This window comes from Simochromis diagramma, unplaced genomic scaffold (genome assembly GCF_900408965.1).
Source record: "Simochromis diagramma unplaced genomic scaffold, fSimDia1.1 OVJJ01000304.1, whole genome shotgun sequence".
NCBI classification, from domain to species: Eukaryota; Metazoa; Chordata; class Actinopteri; order Cichliformes; family Cichlidae; genus Simochromis; species Simochromis diagramma.
Genome location: NW_024387030.1, coordinates 6024812 through 6051160, shown reverse-complemented (window position 1 = coordinate 6051160; position 26349 = coordinate 6024812). Strand labels below are relative to the sequence as shown.

The window sequence follows — 26349 nt, the reverse complement described above, 5'->3', positions numbered from 1 at the left end:
TAAATTGTTAAACATTAGTCCTTCCAGAGCAGAGAGGCCAACGTTCCCAGGTATAAGAATTAAGCCTGCATTTGGTTTGGTTTAGTGTTCCATTACAGGTCATTGCGATCAGTCACCGCATGCAAGTACAACATGTATAGTCTGGGCCTCGTGCATGACAGCATGCTACACATTCACCAGACGATCACACTGAGGCGCAGGCGTAGACCACAAACACACATCGCACACACATACAGCACATGCATTCGCACAGTTTTTATACACACACGCAGATCAGATAATATAGAAAGTCGGCTGTACAGTCCAGTGTGAGAGGAATGGCATCGCCTGGATTTACTTTTTCGTTTTGGCTGAGCTATGAATGCAAAGCTGTTGGATTCTTTTGGCTGAGTTAGGAAGTGATCTGAGTGGGTATTTTGGCTCAAAAGTACAAAATGAAAATATGTTTAGATGTGTGCGAGATTTAATGTGCAAATGCTTTTCCAACTGTATCACCTAGAATAATGTTTATATTGGACAATTCTGCAAAGATTTCTATTATTTTTTCCTGTGCCAACCGTAAAAAAACTGCTATAAAATATCAGTTCTTCTAACATCCATGGCTGGAACTTACAGTGTGGTTTAATGTAATATTGTGGTCGTAAAATATGATCCCCCCCCCCTCAAGTCAATAACCCAGTCACATTTCCATAAAAGACACTAAAGTCATGACCTTGGCAGACTACATAGGCTTCACACTCAACCGCAACTAAATTCCAACTCCCTAAACTTCCACTTGTCTGCACAGCATACTGCTCCGTGCGCTGGCTACCTGCAGAATCATTCAATATGAACATAAATCCCTGTGTATATGGAGTTGGTATAATCTCTTGGACATCACCAAAGGGCCTGTTGATATAATAATTATTTTAATTTATTTTTTCATTTTTGGTTTGTTTTATTTTTGTTTTCTTGTTTTTTTGAATGTGTATGGTTGTGAGGGGGGCAGAGGTGGGGTGGGGGTATAGCGTGGCATCCTTAGATTTAGTGCATTAGACAAATAAGGCTTCCCTGGAAGGGACTGATGCAGCAACAGGGGCAAAAGGTACAAGTAGGACAATCAGGGCAGACAGCAGCAGCAGCTATATAGAAGAAGCACCCCCCACCTATAAGGGTGGGGGGTGCTTTGGTTGATGCCAAAATCAGTTATAGTGCCATGAATGGATACATTGCACAATCCCTTCAATGTAAAGCACTTTGTATTCTCTTGTTTAAAAGTGTTTTACTCTTAAACATGCTTTGCAGTACATACTAATTATGAAATCCAACCCCTAACCTTGGCTGTAGCTTACTTGTCCTACATGTTAAACCACACCGGCTCATTATCTGATCCAGCTGATTTTCACAAGCTCTTCAGAGTGCACCAGTAATGTAGGTACAATGTGAAGAGTGGGACTTCAGCACAAGCTACATGCTTTAAAAACAAAGTAGGGCCAAATAGTGAGGTTCACTCATACCAGCTTGAGCCTAAGTGGGAGCAGGACCACAGGGAGTGTAGTAAACGCTCCAGTGACAAATCAGAAAAGCGATAGCGGACACCCTTAAGCGAAACAGGAGCTAATAGATCGACAGGCCATGAACAGATTGCTGTTACAAATCCTGACTGAAAACCAATCCTGGCTCTATCACTTGTGGCTTAAAGTGGATGACATGGCCCGATGGATATCAAGCCGAGGGTGAGGTGGCAGAGAGAGGAAGGTAGAGTTGGTTTGGAAGAAGAAAGGAATTGTGGAACCTTATAAAATGCAAAGAAGAAGAAGGAGGAGGAATTGAAGAAAGAAAAGCAAAGGAAAGGAGGAAGAGGAAGGATTAGATTTCATTTCATTTGGTAAAAAAGAAAGCAAAAAGAACAGATGATCATAAGTCAAAAAACATTCTGAATGAATTTTAAATAAAATCGTAAACTTATCATGCAAAAAAAATCAGGAGAAAACATGACTTTCTTCAGAGTAACCATAGTGGTTACCAGTTAGGATTCAGCTCATTCTCTTTTGCTTTTATATCGACTACTCTCTCCTATTTTCCAATATACTGATGAGTTGATTTGTTGCAAGTGAATTCACGCTGAGCTTCATGCTGGGGAAGAGTGGGAAAATATATCTATACATACAGAGTAAAACAATCTGAAGAACACACTTTATACAAACACAAATATAATAACCCATGTAAAGGTGGATTTTGAGTGTACATGCAGTACACCCTCAAATACACACGCAGGCAAAATTAAAGTAGAAAACCGACATAATCAGAAACTCACGTACACATACAGTAGATGAAGGCACTATTGCAAGCAAAGTCCAAGTAATATTTGTGACAGAAAACATCGACACCCTTTCCCACATTCACCTCAGAATCACTTGGGCTAGATGTTCGGGGTCAGGGAAACATTTAAAGCAAGAAATAACACTGAGGGTTAACGGTTTTTTATTATTATTTTGAGGGTATGCACAGCACTTTTTCTTTCTGTTGAAAATTCCGAATGAACGGAGAAAACCAGAGCTGTCCACAGGAAGTCATTTGGGCTTGCCGTGCTGTCATCTAACCTTCCTGCCTGTCTGTTAAAACAGGATGGGACATGCTGATTCATCTGCCCCATCTCGTTGCCTTCTCCTCTGTTGTATCTCGTAATTCCGAGAAATAAACAGTTAAAAAAATTGCTTAACAGACACTCTCATTTGGTTCAGAGTTCAAAGAGCCACATTATATTTTATCTCTTGCTACATCTGCACTTTTTCTGTCTGGCCTTTCTTTGGATGTGGATTCCAGTAAGTAATAACAAGCAAATGAGTCAAGACACTCACGACCTTGACATCTAAATTTCTGTGGAAGCGGGGGAGCCAGGCACGGTGGAATAAAGTGATAGAAAAGCAGTTCCACTGCCAACAAACAATCTAGCCCAAGAGTTGGACACACAAAAAAACACACATGCTGGCATGTACACGCGCACACACACACACACACACACACACACACAGAGTCATTCGTGCACTCACATATTCTTCCCCTCCCATCCCCCAGGCAGCAGACAAGGCAGTACATTCAGGGTAACGCAGAGTCAGTCCCTTAGAAATCCATTGGATCCTCCTCCGCGAGGCCATGATTGGCAATGGTTCTGCCTCCACTTTTCGATGGCATCCCATCCTTTTCAGGTTTTGCCACAGGGGGCGAGGTTAGCCCTGATGCCCCGTCTGGCGCACCCCAGGCGTCAGTGGTAGGTGGGTAGAAATCATCTTCGAAGCCGCAGAAGCCTTCGTCAACACCTTGATCGTAGCGCTGGTAGGTGGAAGCATGCACCTCATTCTCTCTGGCTGTGATTTCCAGAGTACTATTCCACATGCCATAGCCAAAGTATATGAGCACACCTACAAGAACAGAACATGTTAATATTTTTCACACATACATAATCCAGTGGAACATATTTATTAGACCTTGGGGCATGATTTTAGTTGCTTAAATAAAAATACAGAAAAAAAGGAAAATCTCCATCAACCTAAAAGCTCTGTTGGACTCTCCTTTTCCTTTCAGCTGTTCCCTTTGGGGGTTGCCACAGCAGATCATTTGCCTCCATCTCACCTTGTCCCTAGAATCATTTTCTGTAACAACAATCATCTGCTTGTCCTTCACTACATCCATGAATCTTGTCTTGGGTCTTTCTCCTTTCCTCTTGTCAGGTAGCTTCATCTTCAAAATCCTTTGTCCAGTATACCCACCATGTACTGTGTACATGCCCAAGCTATTTCAGCCTTGCTATTGAGACATGAGCTGTCCCTCTGATGTCCTCATTGTTAATCTTGTCCATCCTGGTCACTCCCAAAGAAAATCTTAGCATCTTCATCCCTGCCACTTTATCTTAGGCTCCTGATGTTTTGTCAGTGCCACTGTTTACAAACCACATATCAAAGCAGGTCTCACTACCTTCTTGTAAACCTTCCCTTTCACTCTTGCAGCTATAAAGGCAAGTTAAAAATAGGTGCTCAGATAGATACAACTGAGGCAGGAAGGAAAAGGAAAGTTAGATGCCCCAGGTCTTCCACAATAAAACAAACAAGAAGTCACACACAGTCTATTCTTTATTGGTCACAAAATTTCAATTAAAAAATAGTTATTTTTAATTACTCAGTCGTTACACTAAGTATCAACTGTCATGAGTCATTGCTTACAGTGCAATATTTTGGTTGGCTTTTTGTTTCACTGCTATATTGAGATGGAAGCAGCCAGTTTTCATATAAACCATTGCCAAACATATATACATTACATTCTATAATTATATTGAATTATTTTCATGCATACAACATGGAAATAATTTAGCAACCAACCTGCATAGTGATTAAACACGACAAAACTAAAACAAAAGTCTCATTAAGTTCCTGCTTGTCCTTCTACATGACTGACAGGTGTGGAACTGACTAAATAAAAGCATTATCTTTCCTCTTTCCGAATGTTTTAAAGTTAATTTAAAAGCAAACAAATAAAACATCATTTACTTACCCACGAGGCACCAGATTGAAAATCGTATCCAGGTGATTGCAGACAGTTTGAGCATGAGGTAGATATTAACCAACATGGCTGAAGCAGGTACGAAGGGCACACAGGGTGCCATGTATGGAAGTCGCTTAGGATTCTCTGGTTGTTGCAGGATGATGATGACTAGTAGGGCAATGATAATGATGAAGATGATCAATAGCAGCAAGGCCCACCAACGACCCTCCCCAATAGTGCTAGCTCCTGAAAGGAAGAAATAATTCATTCAATTCAGTTCAACGTATTTGTTATTTGTTGACCAATCTGTGCCTGAATCATACAAATGTGAGTGTGAGTTTGTTAACTTGTTCTCACCAAAAATTATGAAGGAGCAGAAAGCAAAAATGAAGATGAAGAGCAGCAGAACACACACAGTGACAGTTTTCCCCGTTGCTGGAGTCGGTCTATCCATTTTTCCCGGTAGGCCCAGTCGGATCCTCAAGGTGTAGTAGCGTGGTCCAATCAGCTTCTTTAACCGCCGGGACAGGCCACCTTCTGATTCTTCTGCTTCAATACCAGTAGTCATATCCACTGTACCATAGTTAGGGTGATTGGCCGTGTATGCATTTTTATCTGGTTTGCCAATCAGCATCTCATTGTCACCCAGCGAAGGCAGGTTTTTGGCTCCGCATGTGTTAGTGGGCGGACCGCCATACTCATCGGCCTCGCTGGTTGGTGAGCAGGCGTCTTTCTCACACTCAGCCAGAACGCCTTCCTTCCTCTTTTTATTCTGCTCCTCAGAGAGAAAGTTCACGAAACCATGGATGTCTCCCTCAGGTTGGTAGCGTAAGAGAAGCACACAGAGACTCACCTGCAAAACACATGTCATTTATAAACAGGAGCTCCATCACAAAACCATTTTTAGTAGTGACATTCCCATTCCACAGGAATTGTGTGGATGTTTTATTTCAAAACAAACAGCTCAATAATTAGTTTTTACAAAAATTGATGAAAAATTATGAATTTTGTTTTTGTTCTGACTGGTTCATAAATCAGTGACTCTTTATTATCTTAGTTAACTGCTTACCATCTAACTAGTATTGTGCAGCCATGGGTAGAAGGTAATCTTTAGAGCCTGATAAACACATGCCCACATGTCTTGTACATACTGGTGACTCTGTTAAGATTTGTTGTCCATGAACACATACAGCTATCCTGTTATCATAGGAAATCATGCACTGGAGAGATTATTTTTCCTAGCAAGGTATCTGTTATTGTGTGCAGTATTTCATAGCTCCTTTAAAGAGCAGTGCTTTTTTGTCAAATCTGAATGTATAGCTACTTAGGAGAAGAAACACCAATCTTTCTGTTTTCAGGCTATAAATTTCTTAGAGTTGAGATGAAAGCTGAGCAACGCATCTTCACTTAGTTCTTATAAAACAATTGTTGCTGGATTATGGATGCCCCCTGGTTACAAAATACTGTGAATTGATCTCTGTAAGGCAGTGTAATACAGTGAGATTGTGGCTTTGTATTGTTCTGCTTAGCAGTTGTTGCTAGTATGTTTGTTTAGACATCCTTAAATACATCTCAAGGGCTTTATCCAGATATATTAAATGCATTCAGTTCAATTCAGTTCAATTTAATTTTATTTATATAGCACCAAATAGCAACAGTTGCCTCAAGGCACTTTATATTGTAAGGTAAAGACAATCAGATGCCCCTCAATGTGGAAGGAAAAACTTCTTTAAAGAAAATTGATCTAAATAATATTGAGAGTAAGCTTCATGATGTACATGTTTCCATTATTATTATCCAACACTCACCAGGGTATAGGCCAAAAGCGTTCCTATGGACATCATCTCTATGAGGTCTCTAAGGCTGACCAGGAGGGACAGCAAGGAAGCCAGAAAGCCTGAAACCACACAGGCTACAACAGGGGTCTCTGTGTAGGAAGACACATGGGCCAGGAACCTATAAAAAAGAGATGAGATGAGACTCATATGCAAACATCATTAAGACTGACATATAAATAAAAATGCAAGTACTGTGGAACTAACTTAAAGAGCAGGCCATCTCCTGCCATGGCATAGATGACCCTGGGCATGGGGAACAGCGAACCCAGGAGGGATACAGTCAGTCCAGCTATAGAGCCTACCGCAACTATGTACTTTGCGAACATACAACCATGCATGGCAAACATCTCCATCAGTGGTGCATCCTCATCAATTTCATTGTATGGTACCATCAGTGTCAGAATCACAGAAACCTGGAATAAAAAAACATAGTGTTGATTATTACTAAGAAATCTTTACTGCAGTTCTCACCATAAAATCAAAATCTCATCATGAATCTATTAAAGTACAGAGAAACTTTAACACCAGTGTTAACAAGCAGAAATATTAGATTTTTGCTGCCAGAATTATAGTGTATTAATGCTGCAGGATGATGCTGCAGAAAAGAGACTAATTCGACTTCTTGTGGAGGCTCTTCTCAGAGTAACTCTGTAGAGCCTATAGTCACATCAACATTTAGACCCTAGATACTAAAAAGAGTTGAGCTACATCCTTAGAGCTTAGTTTTGCTTAGCTAATATGCTCAGCACACAGCATGCTCCATCACATGCAAAGTGGTCATTACTCGTGCCTCACTCAATATGTGTGTCCCTGTGTCTGATGTGTGATATCATGCAGAGCCATCTGTCACAAATGCTGTGCTGCTAATCAGATAGATTTGCATCAACGGATTACAGAAGGGGAGTAATAATAATAAAAAGCACTAACCCCTTACAGAAAGGAAGTTAACATCCATTATTTACTGTATGAAAAGACTGGCTAACACTGTGTGTGAACCAGTCACAAGGGGGATAAAGTAATCTAAAACAAATCTACAACAACATATTTTCTTAGAGCACAAATCCGATCCCAAAATGTATTTTTCAGTGTCCCCTTCAGCTCACAGTCAGCTAAGTTTAGTTGGCAAATTCATATTACCCATCTCCAGAGCAAAGGACTTCCCAGAAAAAATAATCAGCACAATTCTCTCCCCTGCTGCTCATTGCCCCAACCTAAACTGAAGACCACAGTATTGCAAGGCCGTACAAGGATAGATATGTCATCACTAACAGTGAATGAAAAGCTCAGAAACTGACAAACAAGCATAAGTTTGCCTTGAAAACTCTTTGATTTAAATGTACTGCAAAAATCAATGTCACACACACACACACACAAAGATGTGACAGGTAATGTGTTTAAGCTGATTTCTGAAGATTGAACAGCAGCAACCACGGGATCCTCACAGCAGCAGAAAAGTTATTCCAAGCAGCCTACAGTGAGTGAGATCAAAGAAAGGTGGAGATTAGAGAGAGGCTGGTGCATAGGAGAGCGATGATGTGGAGGAATAGATGTGACTGTGAAAGAGAGAGACAAGGATTTCAAAAAGAAGCACTCGAGTTTTTGAAGTTGATGCAATCTTTGCCACACAAAATGCTGAAAAACGTCTTATATCTGATAGGCTGCTGTTCCACAGCACCCATAGCAACAACCATCCAGCACACATTATGTAATCAGGAAAGCTGTACGGGCTGTAAAGGTGGAGATCAGAGATTAGATACACACCCACAAATTTGAAATACAGCATCTTCATATTTATTCATTCCGTGTATTGGAAACTTGTCAACATTTGGGGGAGAGCAGACAGCTGAAGCTAAAGCTGAATTTCAGCACATGATAAGTGATCAATATTCTTTAGGTTTATAATTAAATTAAGTCATTTTACAAAATATATAAACGGAAACCACCATAACATGAATGACGCTCTACTTTGTTATACACAAAACTATTAGTGTGAATAACAATAGATTTGTCGATTACTTAACAATAGATATATAAAGAATAGAGTGGTCATGTTTGTTTATGCAATATGTTATAAAGCTAACTCACAGAGACATAGGCAGTGAGGCAGGTGATGAGTGAGGCGGTGATAGCATAGGGGATGGAGGTGTTGGGACTCTTGGCCTCTTCTCCTGTTGTAGCAATGATGTCAAATCCAATAAAGGCATAGAAGCAGGTGGCTGCACCCTGCATCACCTGCAACACAGAGGAAACAGAGCTGATGGATGTCCTAAAGAAAACAACCAAACAGCACAGATACCCTGCTGATGGTAGGGGGGTTTCTGTTTGTTTGTTTGTTATTTATTGTGTGTGTTTATATATACATTTGGATGCATACCCCTGACCAGCCGAAAGGCAGAAATCTCCCCTCGTCCCAGTTCTCCCCATTTACAAAGAACAGGCCAGCGATCATCATGAACACCCACACTATAAGGTTGATGACGTTCAATACGTTGTTGAAACCAACAGAGTTCTTCACTCCCAAAGCCACTATCACTGTCACCAGCAGTGCTATCAGCAGTGCCAGTAGGTCTGGGTAGGACTGTTCTCCTTTACCTGGAGAGGAAACACGCATGCTTAAATACACAGAAAGACATAAAAGTGCTGTCACCCAGTCACTGTGGTGCTGAAGATGAATATATCCATTTTCCTGTGTGTTTGGCATAAAACTGTTTGAGTAATTGCTTTGTTATTTTTTCAAGAAAATACTAAATTGTCAGAACAAGTCCTCTCACAGTTAAGCAGGTTTCTCAGAGAAGTGTTTTTCGTTTTCTTATTTTGTCTGATTAACCCCAAATTAAAAAGAAAAGTAGAAAATCCTCACATTATTGGTGCTAGTTCTAAAGCGCTGTCAAATCAGTTTAACTAAATATAGTTTTTTATCAGAAGTACACATAAAGTACAATCATTAATGGGATAAATGTCAATGCAAATTTGGTCTTTTAATAATTTCTCTGAATTTTTCTTTTTCCAGGGTGGAATAATTGTACGACATACATCTAAAATCAAGAACCGGGTTCAACATTTCGAATTCATTTTGGATTTTCTGTAAACCAGACAGGGTCAAACATACAACTTCATATGTACCACTCTTCACCTCAACCCGACACTTTTAGTACCAATCGACAAGCGTCTGGCATAATTCTGGCTGGATATTTAACTACTCTTCTTGGCAGAATTGGTTTCCTGGCACCGGCCCGGCTTTTAAGCATAGCACACACATTTTCAGAAGGGCTGAGACTGGAGCTTTGGGAAGGTCATTCCAGAAGCTTAACATTAGCCTGCTTTATCCATTCCAAAACCAGTTTTGATCTATCTGTTGGAACACCCATTTGTGTCATCTAGCTATTGATCTGAGGTGAAGTTGATGGATTTTGAGGAGAAGCATAAATAAGCTTCTTCCTTCTGTATCATTCCATCCATTTAGTGCATTGTACCAATACAATAGTGGCAGAGATGCAGAGCATGTTCATAGGTTTGAAAGCCTCATCTTTACTCCTCCAAACATAACTCTTGTCATTGTGGCCAAATAGTTCAGTCTTTGTCTCGCCTGACCATCAAACCTTTCTCTATAAGAAATTTAGCTTATCCATGTGGGCAGCTGAAAATTTAAGTTGAGCCTAAAGGTGTCAACTTTGGAAAAGGGTCTTTTCAAGGTCATCACCATCTCAGTCCATGGCGATGTAATTGTTACCCTGGTATTCCAGCAGTTTCCAGTTCATGGCAGGCTTAAGTGGTTAAGGCCTCAGTGGTTCCTGGCTTGCTCCACATGTCTTAACCAATTTTCTCTCATCTGAGGGTGACAGTTTGGACCTTTTTTTCAGACTTTGACAAAGTGGTGGCCCATCTGAATAACTTTACTTATGTACAATTATTTGAAGTGATGATCATGGAATCTGTCACGAAAGATGTTTGACGTACAATTATTCTTACCAAGAGAAAGAACAGTTCAAAGTCTAAAGAGCTAAAAGGAAGGTGACTTGCATTTGTTTTTGTTTTTTTAAATGATGTTTCACCTCTCATCTAAGAGATTACTGAGAACCCACATAGACAGAAACTGTTCAAAGTAATCATTAAATGCTCAAACTTTCCACGATATGAAATCATGTCCATGATCACTCTATGTAAACATTTGACCACAACTATTAATCAGAATAAATAATCCCAGACTAATTTGTTGTTTCCAAGAGTTTCAGCCACTCTCATAGAGTATGTTGGAGTATGTGTAGATAATTATCCAAGGGTTTTCCAGTGAATTCGTGTGTAATTCACAGGACATTCCCCAATGGTCCAATAAAACACCCAAAGCCATGGTTTAATAAAAAATTGAACTTTCCAACTCTGTTTAATTTCTTGGCAACAGAAAGTTGGAAACACCTTTAGATTTGGCACATCAACTGAACTATTTTTGTAAGATAAGTCGTCATAGTGAAGTACTGCATTCCTAAATTAGATACACCCCACCCAGTTGACCATTACGGCAACAAATTTTTAGATGCACATGTTCCACAAGAACTCAGCCTGTGTGTATTTGGAAATGAATGAGATATATTTTAGTTAGATTTCACATTTTTCCCCTTGGGTGTGGAGAAACAATCATTTCTCTCCAACAGGAAAAGGAAACATCAGCTTTCCGTGATCATTTGGAACGGCTGGCCGTGACACTTGTCATGTGACCACTACCATCACTTTTTCAAAGGCTAACAGGAAGCAACTGATGAGGCACTGTCAGCCAGATAGAAACATAGCTGGCACACACATCAGCTAGAGCATTGCACAAGATAAGCAGGCATCCTCCTCATGGTAAGATTATGGAAAACTGTGTTATATAGAATTCAAGATGATGTGCCTGCTTTTACTTTCCATGACAGTATGACTTCCAAGATAAGCTGCATAATATTCTTTGGATGTTCCTGGGGAAAAATAAATTGGTATGGTTTGAATGGTTTCTGAGATAATGTAAGCATTTTTATCTTGGTGTTTTTATTAAAATTTGAAAGATGTGTTGTGATTATCAAGGCAATGGGAGATCCTTTGTATGATAGAAATGGCGCTGCGCTTCTATTCCACACTGATAAAGTAAATCATGACTTTTAGGAGCAAGTCGTGTTAGTGTGCAAATACGGAAGAAGAGCAAAGGCTGGATTTATTAAATGTACTTCTCAAAGTCTAAATGTCAAAGTCTGTTCAAGACCTCAAAGAGGAAGTATTTGTCTTAACTACAACTACAGCAAAAGGAACAGAGCTCTGTCTGACCTTCTGAGGAGAGTGGGGAGGGAGAAAAAAGATAACATCTCTCCAAAAGTCACTTGGGTCAATGCATGTTTTTACCATTAAAGCAAACATGCTTGACAGCTGAACCAAAACAACTAACTGTAGCTGATTGCTGATAAGATGTAGATTCTAAATGAATTACCCTGCTTCTTAATGCCTTTAAAAATGTGCCTTCAAGAAAATTATCTCACAGGTGATTTCTAAGAAGCACTTTGGCTTCAGTTCCCTGAAATATTGTAAATATAACACTGAAAAAAGCATTCACAGTAAACCTGCAGTACTTTACACAATACTTGAATGAATTTCAATCCTGAGAAAATTAGAACCAGAGAGAAAATGTATCAAAGCTGTCATAGCACTGCATCTTTGTGCTACTTACCTAAGCCGTTGAGTGTTCCAATGTGTGAAATCATAAAGTTACTGATGGTGTGATTGGCCAGTGAGTCCGCCATGCTGCTGAGAGCTGACGCCCCCGCTGCTGTGCCAATCAGATATTCCAGAATTAAGTTCCAACCGATGAAAAAAGCCACACACTCCCCCACTGTCACATAGCTGTATGTGTAGGCTGAACCTGTGGTCTTAGGCACACGGACACCAAACTCTGCGTAGCATACTCCTGTGGGGGAGACAGGAAGAGGAGTACAATATAGACACACATAAATTCAGACACATATCAGTGATTTGACTGCATTATCACCAGAGTGAAAGGCTGAATTGAAACTATTGATATGAGCATTAAAGTATATTTTACTATCTCTTGAACCTATTATAGCTGTGCCCCTATAATGTCATTGCCCTTGTAATAATTACATAGGTATTAAAAGGCTTTTCAAATATATCTTACCGGTTTAATGGTAATAAGAAGGACAGCAACCTTTATACTGTGGCTATTGTCCTCTTGGTGTTTATGTGATTAGAGAAGCCTTGCATAAATGAGCGTGCATAGCTCTAGTCTCACCTGACAGAATGGAGGCAACAGCAGCAATAATAAAGGACACAATGACCCCAGGGCCAGCCATCTCCTTGGCGACCAGTCCAGAGACCACATACATCCCCGTCCCGACGCAGCTGCCCACACCCAGCGACACTAGGTCCACCGTAGACAAAACCCGGGCCAGTCTGGTTCCATGTGAGCTTGTACCCGATATGGCTGAATCTAACATGGACTCCACAGGCTTGGTCCTGAGGACACGGGATGCAAAGGTGTTCCATGTCGACCCCCACTGTATCCTGCGAGGATCCAGCTTCCCTACCAGACCACTCATATTGAAAGCCAATGGGGAGTAGCGGAAGATACTGTTTGACCAGTGTTTTTCCTTAAGTTCTGTGAATGAGTTCTTCAAGAAGATGTGCAGAGCACTTTGGAAGAGGAATTATTCCTAATCCAAATAAATGAAGAAAATCTGATTTTGTCCTTGCTGTCCACGCCTCTGTTTTCAGGCTCAGTAGAATGCCACGTCAGTTTTTCCCCACATAGTGAGAGAGAAAGTAATCTGAAAGACACAAGAGGGATAATTTATTTTTACAGCATTTCACAGCCCATTGCCTACTATTATTCATCTGACACAATGCTTATTTTGGAGTATGCATGCCAAGACATATTAGTTCAAAAGGGGAAATGTATTACAAGTTTGTCCACAAATGAGGTGTACCTGAATGAGGAAACAGCTAATTAGAAATCCTCTCCCCAAAGCCATGTCGCTATAGTAGCAAAGCTCATTAGTGACAGCCCTACAACTAATGACATTTTATTTTGTTTGTAAGGGGGAGAGATAGCAATATTAAACCTTGGCAAAACCTCTTCTGTTGTGTTTGCTGATAAATAACTGTAGAATCAGAGGCAATGTACTTCAACTACAACATCTTTGCCACACTTAACGATCACTCCATTAAAATTCAGAATGAAATCTTTAACATGTTTATTTACAGACAGAAATCTGACATTTTACTCTCATGTGAAAATAATACTGGGGGCTTTTTACATAATTATTTTTAATTTATTAGCCTGTGTTTTCACATAAATAAATGCCATATTATATGATGCATTACTTCAAAACAAGCTAAAAAATATTACATGCAAAACCATGGCAATCATAGGGGCTGAATGTTTTTTTTCCTTTCAGTATAAGTAGAATTTATCGGAATAATTCAAATGAAACTATGTAAATTCCTAGTGCTGCTGTAATGCAGGTTTTCCTGCCACGTTTAAACAAAGCATTAGCTGAGTCGAGTGAGTAACAGATTAGAGATGCTGTTGAAAAGAGAGCTATTAAAGCCATCAATTGTAGCCGAGTCCACCTCTGTCTCTCTTAACAGCAATGAACTAACACTCACCATTCATCTACTTTAAACAACAAATTCAAGTTATTGAACAAACACACTTATATTCAGCGGACCCACACTGCGCGCCCTCAACTATAACATAAGCCACTCAAATGATGACTGCAATTACTCAGCTGTTTAACCAGATAGAGTGGGGCTGCTATTGTCACTGCACTTAGTGGGTGTATTACATGTGCAGCAGTATAGAAAGCTTAAAAGGTGATTCAGTTTGAGCATGGTGGTTAGCTCTGGGTGGGGCGGTACCTCTTAAATTCTGACAAAAGGGATTTTCCTTAATGGAGCTGGTATGAAGCCCTGTAGTTATAAATGACGTGCAGAACCCTTCTGAAATTAAAATTCAGAAATTTCCAGTCATAACCATATATAATAATTTACATTTAAGAGCATCTGATCAGTAGAGTTCTTACTCCTGGGCATGTAGATGAAATTCTGCTTCTATTCTGTATTTGCACACACATTCTAACAAAAGTTTTTATTGCTCTTCAGACATAAAATGATGACATCGTATTCAATTATCGTAGATTACTGCAATAAAAACTCATTGATTCTAGTGCCATTTATGTTTTATATGAAAATGTACTTAAATGAAAGACGCAGTCACAAAATGTGACGCACAAGTGAGCTATGTGTTACAATCACTGGACAAACAACCTGATATTTGTGGAAACAAGATTTTATTTCCGTCATCTCATAGAAGCAATCAATAAGAAATAAGAAAATTTAAATTGAGCGTAATACTGCTCAATACTTGTGTGTGTGTGTGTGTGTGTGTGTGTGTGTGTGTGTGTGTGTGTGTGTGTGTGTGTGTGTGTGTGTACAGAAGACAGAAGAAGATGAACACATTAGGAGAAAAGAATGAGGATGATGAGCAGACTGAAAAACAGCAAATCTGGTTTCGTTAGTGCACTAAGCTTTGATCACCTGGCTCTGCTTTGTCAATCAATGTGCGTGTATGTGCGGGTTCATGAGTGTGTGTGCGTGCGTGTATGGAACATGAGTGTCCAGACAAGCCAGCCAGACCTTAATACCTTAAATTTGAAACAATGATACCTATACATGAATTCAATCACATTCAGCCAGTTTCAAAAATGTCATAAAAGTGGCAGATTAGGAAGACATACGCTCCATTTTGTGTGTACTAGAGTAAGTACCACACATAAACATACAACCTTTCATCAGTCTATATCTTTAATCAGATCATACAAGTGCTCTGCTTTTCAGAACATCTGCTCACTTAAATATTCTAGGCCAGTTTTCATTGATGATGACCACCACCTGTCCTGCATTGAGTGCGAGCTATTTGAACAGTCATACTCTAGATCAACAAAACAGAGCCGCACAAAGCCCCGTGGCAGCAGGTGTTCCATCTGCTCTGGAAAAATGACTTCATCTTGCTAATAGTTGTTCCTGGGTTAAAGGTTTATATGATATAGTGTCCTGTTGATGTTCTCTGTGTGACCTTTTTATGGTAAAGAAATACACTTTGCTTTCTAGCAGGTGGCATGATGAATGGATCAATGAGGGTCTGTAACCAGGAGGCAAATTTCTGGATCACCCTATATAATGAAAACCAAAACCTCCCTCATTAGTAATGAGTGCATCATCACAGCATCCAAAAGAAAATCTGAGCACCTCTAACAGAGACAGACACTGCTGTTCTTCGGAGTACAGTGCAGAAGCTAAAATGCCAGTGGTGACACTGGCTACTAAATTATTTAATAGAGTGTGGTTGCAGGCAATACATTTTAAATTTTTGCCTATTATTTAAATATCTTTTCATCAGTTGATCTAATTATTTCTGTCACTGAACTGCAGGGGAAGAAATCTTGGAAATTAACACATACGTATCAAGAAATGTGTAATGTGCACAACACAAAGAGCTAAAAGCATCGCTTTCGTCTCCCAGCATGGGAGGAACTGTTTCACACTCTAATGGATTTTTGAACTAGACACTTCTTTGTTCTTCTTCCATAATTTTACACGCTTAAACAAACACCCATTTGCGCAGATGTATAAAGATCAATAGTTAAATCCCTGTCATCATAATCACCACAGCCACCTCTAGCATCTTAACATTAGTGTGTTTCCTCTCCAGATAAGAGAGCTGTCAGAACATCTATACTTGTGTCTAATCAGCCATGACTAAGCTTGTTTCTGTGTCCGCCCCTGCCTGTGTCTGAATTAACTGGATGAATAACCTGATTGAGCTCTCATTGCCTTTACAGTAAGAGCTGCTGTGGTTTAATAAAGTTGAGAGCACTTCTAATTCACTCAACACTGACATGGAAACCAGTCTGCAATGCATGGCCCTGGCCTCCACAAAAATTAGACCTGGCATGCTGCCCTGGCCCCATTCTCACATCCTGCAGACAGAACAGGAAGCAGTTCTTGGTAGAGCACCTGAGTCAGGGAAATTACAATTTTTGTGTGAGTTTGTTTTCCGTTTTATCACACACTCGATGCCAGTGTCACTGATGGTTTGGATGTTTTATTGAAAGAGAAATTAATGTAAAATACAAGTGAGCAAGTCTGTCACTTTGCAATTGCTTTTGTTTTAGCACAATTAGCAAATAGCAGTATATAAAAATGCTAAATTATATTTCATTTTAGCTTAACAAACGGACACACAGACAACTTATGTAAAAGAGAAAATATTATTATGCATAATTCATGTGTGTACGTGCGTATCTCCATATTAGTGCCTCTCAGTATTAAGAGTTATGAGGCTAGCCTCTGTGGAGTGTTACACATCAGTGCTTAGAGCCCCATCGAGTCTTGAACACAATAATGTATTACTATCAATCACTATGACTAATAGCAAATACCCTCTTATTTAATCACAGCTAATTCCATTTAGGCATACATTATTATTAAATATATTCTGGTCTATATAAACCAGCTCTATTTTTCATGAGTTCCTATAGGTCATGTACCTGGGAGCAAAGCTATTGTGCTAAAAGCACAATGACCCAGTCAGCAGATTAATAAATATCAGCAGTAACTGAAGGTTTTAACGTGGAAGTGGAAGTCCTAAATTCATTTTCCTCTGCATGGCTGATCTTGGTGGCAGTGTGGCTGATTTAGTGTCTTGGCTCCCCGGCCACAGTGTCCCTGTCTGACAAGCCTAATGAATCTGACATAAAAGAGAAATTGCCACCTGCCAGGTTGATTATGTTGCCTGGCTCATCAGTCACACTGTACCTATCCCTGTACGACCAAAGGCTGTTTTTTACTGTATACATGAACTTTGATTTTCTGGAGTTTCATCGAGCAGGAATATGCTAATATCATACATCATTTGTTTTATTTAATGTCAAACAAAACTAAATGACCACCAGTGCAATAGACACAGCATGTCAATATGGTCAGTTCATGAGCAAAGACAAAGAAAACTGCACATGCGTTAAAATAACTAGGTAACACTCAATTCATGCTCCTCTGGTTTATATTGTAAAATAAACTGACTAAAGGTTTAAGAAGAGCAGATAAATATGGTTATTTTAAAGAAACTTAAACTTGGTGGTTCAATGTCCAGCAATGTTGCATCACAGAGAGAAGATCCTGTGTGTGAATCCATCGGTCAACTGGTTGAAATTATATGGTTTTGGGGCCCGGTAGAGATCATGATCCAACGATGTTTGTTGGATTGATATCTACTTATTAAATTTTCAGTTCATAATAATACAATTGCCGACCCACTGTTTATTTCAGGCAGATGAAGACACATGAAAAATGTCTCTTTGCTTAAACACAGGATGAGACTACCTGGGGAAAAGGCGTCATCATTCATCAAGGGGTAAATAACATATTGTAAAGTAATGGTGCACACACAGTGCACAAGAGCCACTTAAGTGCATATCTTTATTTGTTCATGCTGTTATGATATGTTTTATAAGCTATTTCATATGTAGAAGCACATATAAAATGTATATAGCTCTAAATTTAGAGCTATATACATTCTGATCGCCTATATTTGAAGTGTATACAACAGGACTATCCAAAGGCTATCTTTATTTTTGCTGTCTTGTTTACTTGGAAAAAACCACAGTAAACATTTAGCTTGACTTTATGGTAATAACTGATAAACTACATTTAGATCAAAACTATTTTTTTGGTGTTTGTTTTTTAGCATGTTGTATTATGTGTTAATATAAGTACGACTCACGCATCAAGATCTGGTTTAAGATCACTAAGAAAAGAGCCACCTACCATGCTTTTCTCATCTGTTACTACAGAAAAACTCTTATTCACGATTTTCTTATCTTTTGATTCTAATCTTGTGGTTTTTAATATGTTAATTCATTCATAAAAATGTTATGACTATGGAGCACAAGACAGAATTAAGACAGACTGTGTGGCCTTGGAACTTGAAATGGGCTCGGCTCACAGTGTAAATAAACAGCATGCTCGTAGAAGATGCTGCTGAACCTTAATTAAGATTCAGGAAAACACAAGAAATTTGTGTCCAAGTGTAGATTGGGCAAAGATTTTCTTAAACAAGCCAAAAAAACCCACAACTAATGTACTGTATAAACCAATGAGTGGTTAAATGTCTCGAGGTTTCCAGGTTATGTATATAGTATCCACGTTACTGGAATTTCTATTCCTTTAGAGTATTGGAATCAATTTTCTGGCTGTCTCACAGGATTACTCTTTTAATGACTACCTGGACTATAATCGCTGCAAATTTTAACCATTAACCTTAAACCTGTTGAGGCATATTCCAGATTTCTAAGAAACCAGTAAACACAGGGAGGAAATGTTCCATTTCTCAGTCAACTTAAGACATATAATGCCTATCTATCAAAAGTTTACAGTGTGGAATCTCCTGGCACTAGTCCAAAAAGGTACAGACCAATTGCTCTGCATGACTGACCTGTCAGCTGGTCTGCTCCACTCACAGTTTGCAATGCTACATCCTCATCTATCTTCCCCTAATGTAGCACAGTCGGGGCCTGGAGCCTAAAGCAAAATGGATCTGCTTCTACACTGCAAGATAAACAAAAACAGTGCTGTCATTCCCTCTGGCTCTGTGCTCAACCAGCCATATCAATGACATCTCTGTCAATGTGGCCTAAAGCCCTAAAGAAACAACAGGGCCATCTGACACACTCAGGGACTTACCCCAGTTGTGACTCCCTTAATTTTAAAACTTCCACTGAAGACCTGGCCCTAAAACTGGCTTGTTGATTCCGTGGCAGACTTCAGGCGTGCCCTGCTGAGTAATTCTTTGACAAATAACTCCAAAACCATGAAACGCTGGTAACACTCTGAAGCAATGGGAAAGGAAATATTGCCTGTGGCAGCCAAATGATGCTTTTTCCTCACAGTATTGTCACTATATGTCCAATTTGCTAATCCCCCTCCCAACTGTGTCCAGGATTGTCACTCTGTAGTTCCTCAGTCAGAATTCTATATCACTGACAATACATCTATCATAAATCATGCCTTTAACACAACCCTCTCTAATCTCTGCATTTCCTTTCTGATATATTCCCATTTCAGCTCTGACAGTGCAGAGAATTGTTTGTCATCTCATACCGCTCAGCACTAAATGAATGTAGCGCCTGTTGTGTGCACTGCTCACCATGTCGAAACAGTCCTCTGCCAGTTGACAGTCTTTTATATTTCGATTCCACTTTCACCCGTTCGACCACTCCACACTCCCAGGTGTATTTCATCCCCTTCTCTCTCTGGCAGTGTTTCTCTGACTTCTTTCAAAGGAAAGCCTTGGGGTACTTTCCCAAAGAAAGCAAATGGATAAATTGAATTGACCGAATTAGTGGAAAACAACCTTGCATTTTAAAGTTAACACACGAATAAATGCCAGATTCAAAGTTAAACAAGACTGAATGATGTTCTGTGCTTTGTTTTCTTTGACCTTTCTTAATGGTCAGTGGTGACAGTTTTGAACAGACCAATGCAATTTTTGAGGAGTGACTGACTTGATATTGTAAAAAAGCGAGACAAACTGAGTCAAATTAATACATTTATAAGCATTTAACTAATGATCTTTCATTTGTTTTTGGGGTGAACATTTATTTATGAAACAAATACATCATATTGAGGAATACGTTTCTGACAGCATTGTATTAATATCGTTTTATAATATGGAGCTATTTTCAGAGATCTTTTTTACATTCCTGTATTGCGCTACTATTGTCTCTTTGATGTAAAGATGCAAATATTAGGTTAGTTAACTGTTTCTTGTTGCTGTTTTCCAATATACCCTGGGCAACACTGAAATGAAGGGAAAATGAGGGGAAATAGGACTGTTCGGGGTAGAAATAGGACAGAGCCCCAGAGGCATCCAATCATTCCTACACAACCAATTCCACAGATTGAAGCTACTTTGTAAAGTTCCAAAATCATTGACTGCATTTGTCAGTGGAACAGAATGCCTTGGTTCACTATTTTATTGATTTTTTAAATAATGGGAGCCAATTGTTTTTTGAAAGGCAAACCTTGAGTGGAAGAAATGGGTGCTGCGTCTGAAAGTGGCAAATACATCAGTGTGTGCAGACTTTTTTATACAGATTACAAAACTGCATGATCCAGCCATTTATATTCATCAGCTACCTTTTAGCAAAGTGTTTTTCTCTAGCTTAGAAACATATGCTTAAGTGGCAGCTTTTAGCTTTAGTGTGATTCCATACACTCATTTTTAGGAACGATCTCAAAATTGCAAGTGAAGCCTGTGAAAAGAAAAGTAGAAAAAGCCTATTTTTATGCAAATCTGCTCCTAAATAAGCAGTCACTTTCTCAAATCAGAGATCAGATAACATACTGGCCTTCAAGTCTTTTTTCTGTGTGTGTGTGTGTGTGTGTGTGTGTGTGTGTGTGTGTGTGTGTGTGTGTGTGTGTGTGTGTGTGTGTGTGTGTGTGTGTGTTCTGATTATATTAGCCTTTATGCGCAAGCAGACTCACTGACGTCAGTGCTGAGCAGCATCTCATAGAGGAAGGGTGATGGAGGCCAGTTGGCCATTCATAAAATTAAGAGCTGATGTTTACGTGTCTGATTTTCTCTTGGTTAGTCACAGCTATATTTTACAGTATAGAAATTAGTACATCACCTATTCTAAAGAATCAATCTCAATAAATCAATTAACCTCTTATCCAATTCAGGTATACCTGTACCTGTCATCTGTCTACTGCTGCAAAGAGAGAAAGACACTCACAGCTGCACCTACAGTCAGTTAAGAATTGACTGACTAACTGACTGTGAGTCATAGTACCTGGATACTCAGGCTAGCAAAGTGAGAGCACAGGGACTCCACACAGGCCGCAGCTAGCTCCTGGATTCAAATCCAGAACTCTATTGTTGTGTGCTTAACAGTGCATCACTGTGCTGCTCATATTCTATTCTAAAGTAGTTATTTGCAATATACCAGAAATATTTTGTGTTGAAGGCAAATAAAGATTTTAAAAATAAATATCAATTTCCTTTTTCGTATGTGTCTTGTATCTATCACACGCACACACACACTCACAACTCTTCTGTCAGCGCCTATTATTGCTAATAAAAATGAATGAGAGGCCAGCAGCATTTCATAACCTCTGCAGTAACATAGTTCCTGCCTGCATCTAAAGCCTTGAATAGGAGCAAGACAGTGTGGTTTTGAAATTGAAAATAAAACATATATTATTTATGTGAATGCAATATTCAGATTCAGGGGTTTCATTGCTGAAGCCTTACTACATCTGACACGACCAGCTAGTCTCTAGTTGCTCACTGGGGCAAGAGTCAGAAAGCTTTCGATTAATATTGCTGCCAAGCTGATATTACTAAGTCTGTTCGTTTATTTTGTTATCCCTTTTTTACTTGCACTTCCACACGTTTCAGCATTTGCTAGTTTTATTTAATCGATACTGAAAAAATGACAATTTGTTAGCCTTTGTCGATGCAGGACAAGAATCTTGGGAGAGAGCAGTGGGGAGACATGCAATAAATAGCCTCGGCGCACATATGAACCCATGAGCCTCTGCAGTGGGCTTAAGACATATGTGTCGCCTGCTCAACCCAGCTACATCACCCGAAAATGGCAGATTAATCAAATATTGCATCGTCTAGGTTAAGAGTGCATTGTTAGTTTATGTATGCTGTTTAAAATTGTTTTAAAGTTGTTTAAAATTTGTAACACGAAGAAATCGTAACACATGAAAAAACCCATATGAGTTTATGAATGATACCCTAAAGATGTGGCATCAAAAAAGTGTTTTCATTAGATTAGCATTATTACAAGCAGATACATTAAAGGCTGACAAAATAAATAGATAAGTAAACAATAATATACAAAATATTTTAAACACTTATTAAACGTACTACTTTACTGCATTGAAGGAACCATTTTTATACCCCTTCTTTGCCACATCTCCAATATTGTTATCTAATAAAAGCTATTATCACATGTGCACTGTAGATATCGACTTCTCTAAACATTATCCAACGTATGCATGAGAATGCACATGTACAGAGCAGTCGTATTAGTAACCAAGCAGTCTTTGACATGTCAGCTCGCTAGTACAAATCTGTTTCAAGTTTATTGTGCCAATATGAGATCGATGAAGACAATAGTCCAGTGAAATCAGAGCCAAGTAATAGCCATCTTATATCCTTTTTCCTGCAAGTGCATCCCAACCCTAAACATTTTATTTCCAGTAGTGAGAACACATCTGAAGCAGACAGCCTCCTGCTGTGTCCTGTGATTCTTCTAACACTGTCTGGAGTTAAATTGTGAAGACAGCTAAAGACAGAAATGCTCAATAAACGTCACCAACAAATGAGTTGTGCCTTATCCTCTTCATTCAGCTGCAATTTCAATACATCTCTTCAACATGATAATATTCAGCCAGTGCAAAAGAAATATGAAAGGAGGGGGGTGCAGATGCCCCACTCTTGACCTTTGTTACTGCTAAAGTGCCCTTAAGCAATGAACGACTGCCCCTCAAGCTTGTGGTGTGTCTCTACATGTGACTTCATCCTCCAATGTGAGAACTGGATATCCTGGAGGCTGTTTGACAGAGTGTGTGAGGGATATGCAGACAGACATAGTGCAGTTGCTAAATTGGTCTGTTATATAATATTCTGCTTCTACTTCTTATTGTTGTTTTCACCAACTCAATCATCAGCATCAGCATCACCATGGTTTTCATTTTCCTCTCGGATGTCCATTCAATGGTTTGGATGGACTGCTTTTGACTTAAATGCTAGGAGCCTCTGAACGTTTACTGCCTGTCCAGCATAGATTTTTCTGTTTGAAATAATAAAGTATTAATTATTATTAATACTTTATTATTAAGCATTAATATTGATCAGATATTAATATTTATACATTTTTACTGCTTGATTCTATGGTAATCATCCCAAGATTTTTTGCTTATTGATACATCCTGAAATTCAGAGCAGTATCACAAACCCAAAAATCTGTAAAATAATGTGTGTTAAAAAGCAGTAATTTTGCAATGCCCACTGCCCTTTGAATTGCATAATTCCATGTTGGCAAATTAATTGCTTCTGTGTCAGGAGCATGCCATTTCAGAGAAAAACTCAGAGTGCATGCAATCACAACACCCGTTTTAAATGACAGAGTTACAACTGAAATCAACTTCCCTTATTTCTGTGTAGCTGTAGCAGTAAAAGGCACCTGTTGAGCGATGACAGGGCCATCAAGCTTCAGCGTATTAGCAAGCCATCTGCAGACGACTGCTTTCAGCACCATGGACAGCACGACACCACAAGTGTGTTTTTTAAAGAATTAAGAGCAGAAAAATGAGACAAGGCCTTATGGCAAATGAGAGAGAAAGAATGAGAAAGAGAGAGAGAGAGAGAGAGAGAGAGATCTGGCCATGTCATTAGGGATTAGCCTAGTTGAACTGGTTGAAGCTTTAGTCCTCTTGTCCTCACAGACACACACATGAATCAAGTAACATAGTAGTTTGCTTTACTGGACAGACAGACAGACAGACAGACAGATAGATAGATAGATAGATAGATAGATAGATAGATAGATAGATAGATAGAATGTCCACATACGATACAGTGTTCATGGATAAAATCTATAAAGCTTTATTTTTCCTACCCTGCCCTGATCATAAAGATCATGTCTAACTCTAATTATGTAATCTTCTCTTTCTCCGACACACCCACTGAGCCAACAGTCTAGGTAATAACCGCATACATACTAAAAACTGCAAATGTTCTCAATTAAAGAACCCACCCTCTTTCATTTGGGTCCCAGTCGCCACTTTGTCTTGCCCTGTCCTCCTCTCGACCCTCCAAGCATAGCCTCCTGCAGCTCTAGTCCGCTGGGAGAAGCGATACCCGCCCTAAACTCTGCCTCCCCCCTTGTTTCTAACGCTCACCGTTAAGGTGACAGGACGGGACCATTGACCGACCATTCCGTCCACTCCGCGAAATCATAAACACACTCCCTATAGGAAAGACGCACGATTTCCGCCACGTTATAATGCGCCATCACTCGTGAAAAAACTGCACAAAGGAAGACAACAAAAAAGGGTGGGTGAAGAGGAGGGGTGGATAGGTGATAAACGAAGGAGGAGGGTGGAAGGTGATCAAGTTTAATAAGATAACACGATGGCAAGGAGAACAAAGGGGAGAAAAGCGAAGGAAAAACACTCACTGTGGCACGGCCGGATTACAGGATACCCATGTCGGATGCTGCAGTCGGTCACCAGCATCAGCAGCAGCATCTCCGGGCTGCGCGGTGCATCAGCGGCAGACAGAGCGGGAGGGAGGGTGAGGCTGATGATGTAAAAAGCTTTAAATCATTCAGGAGCCCGCTGCACGACATGTGACCGTCGACACTGTGTATTATTCATCCGGTTTATTTCCTGACACCAAGCTGACCGGACATCACCGTTGCAGTCCACTACCCCCCCGTGACTTAAACTGATCCAGCCATGACACAAGGATTATCACTACAGTACGCCCACAATATGCCTCAAATTAATATTCGTATCTTATTCAAAATGAAATAGAGAAGATTCGTTATTACTGATCATTTATGGTGAACATATGTGCTCAAAGAGTAAAAAAGTTTTGTCAAGGCCAGTAACACAAAACAAGGGTATAAAAGGAGCATCCAAGATTAACAACTGAAGAATAGTTTAGGTATAACTTTTTTTTTTTTTAAGTAAATCGCAAAGGATATAGGGTTTTAATCTACTACAGTACATAATATTAAAACTCTTAGTATGAAAGAAAAAACTTCAACTCACTAAGAAAATATTTGCTTTTAAGACTACAGGAATGACCCTTTTTTAGTTCCAAAATTAGTACAGAGAGCTTAAATAGGTTTAATATTTTCATGCCGGTTTTAGTACTTTATAATTTCATCGAGCGGATTATCAGTATATCATGAAACTACCAAACACATCTGCAGCAATAAATCATCTTCCATAATGTAAAGCAGGTGGTATTCAGGCATGCCTGTAAAATATAATGATATCAGATTTAGACAGCTGTTGAATAGTTTCTAGTCAAGTGGCAGAATTGATTCCTAGTGTGCCAAGTGGACCCAACATTCACTAGCAGTGAGAGTCATGCAAAGGCCTGTTGCTAAATTATTAAGGCTGCGCTGGTCTCTGATCAAATATTCAACAGATGGCTATGTTATTTGCCATAGATAGCCTGTTTATGTCATTGTGTGTATTTGAGTATGTTGAGGAGAAAGAGAGACAAAGGCTGTGTATTTGACTTCCTGTGCAACATCAACATTGCCAGTGAATAACCTGTTCTTCAACTCACCAATTTCAGCAGCCATTAACCCGACACAGACCTTAACACTTGTTTATCAGCAATATTTCTTTACAGATATGCCAACATATATGTTTTTAGAAAAAACTAACAAACAAAGCTCTCTGTTGCTGCCAGGACATTAAGTAAGGTGGGCAATACTGAGTGGGAAGCAGGTCTTATTAATCTTTATGTTGTATGGATACAACATATACATGTTCAAGACTATTCAAGGCTTGAAAAAAAAACATGATTTTAAGAAATATTTTAGTCTGGAGATTGTTCTCAGCTGAAAAAACTGCTCTTAAAAGAATAACAAGGAAAAGTAAATAAATAAAATAAACATATTTTCATAAAATGTATCTTGCAACATCTCGCAACAGTAAAGAATACTTGCAAATATTCCTGGATCCAGATCCAGATAACTTGTAATTTTTTTAGCAATTTTGCAAACAGATAGATGTGGTGGTGTAAAGTGGTGTTCGCACCAAACGTCGTAGAGACAAGAGTAAAACAAACTGTAAAACATTACTGTAATTTATTTTTCATTAGTTATTTGCACTGTTGTATTAAAAATGCCTTGTT

At 39.3% G+C, this 26349-nt stretch overlaps 1 protein-coding gene across 5 annotated transcripts; it reads right to left on the bottom strand.

Moving 5' to 3' along the window:
* Positions 1-343: 343 nt before the first annotated feature.
* Positions 344-24822, bottom strand: slc7a14a (solute carrier family 7 member 14a). 5 transcript variants are annotated; one of them, XM_040042390.1, is made up of 11 exons: positions 19597-20806; positions 18911-18998; positions 12625-13159; positions 12046-12282; positions 8731-8948; positions 8442-8588; positions 6561-6769; positions 6327-6474; positions 4876-5371; positions 4528-4764; positions 344-3401 (listed from the first exon to the last, which is right to left on the bottom strand). In XM_040042390.1, exons 3-11 carry the CDS (start codon positions 12929-12931, stop codon positions 3103-3105), a joined length of 2298 nt encoding a protein of 765 aa, XP_039898324.1. In that variant the 5' UTR covers positions 12932-13159; positions 18911-18998; positions 19597-20806; the 3' UTR covers positions 344-3102. The 5 variants fall into 5 exon arrangements, 4 of the variants coding, with proteins under 4 accessions (XP_039898324.1, XP_039898323.1, XP_039898326.1 ...); XR_005697339.1 differs by lacking the exons at positions 18911-18998; positions 19597-20806 and having other exon boundaries at positions 344-1774; positions 3033-3401; positions 12625-12931; XM_040042389.1 differs by lacking the exons at positions 18911-18998; positions 19597-20806 and adding an exon at positions 24650-24822.
* Positions 24823-26349: the final 1527 nt, after the last annotated feature.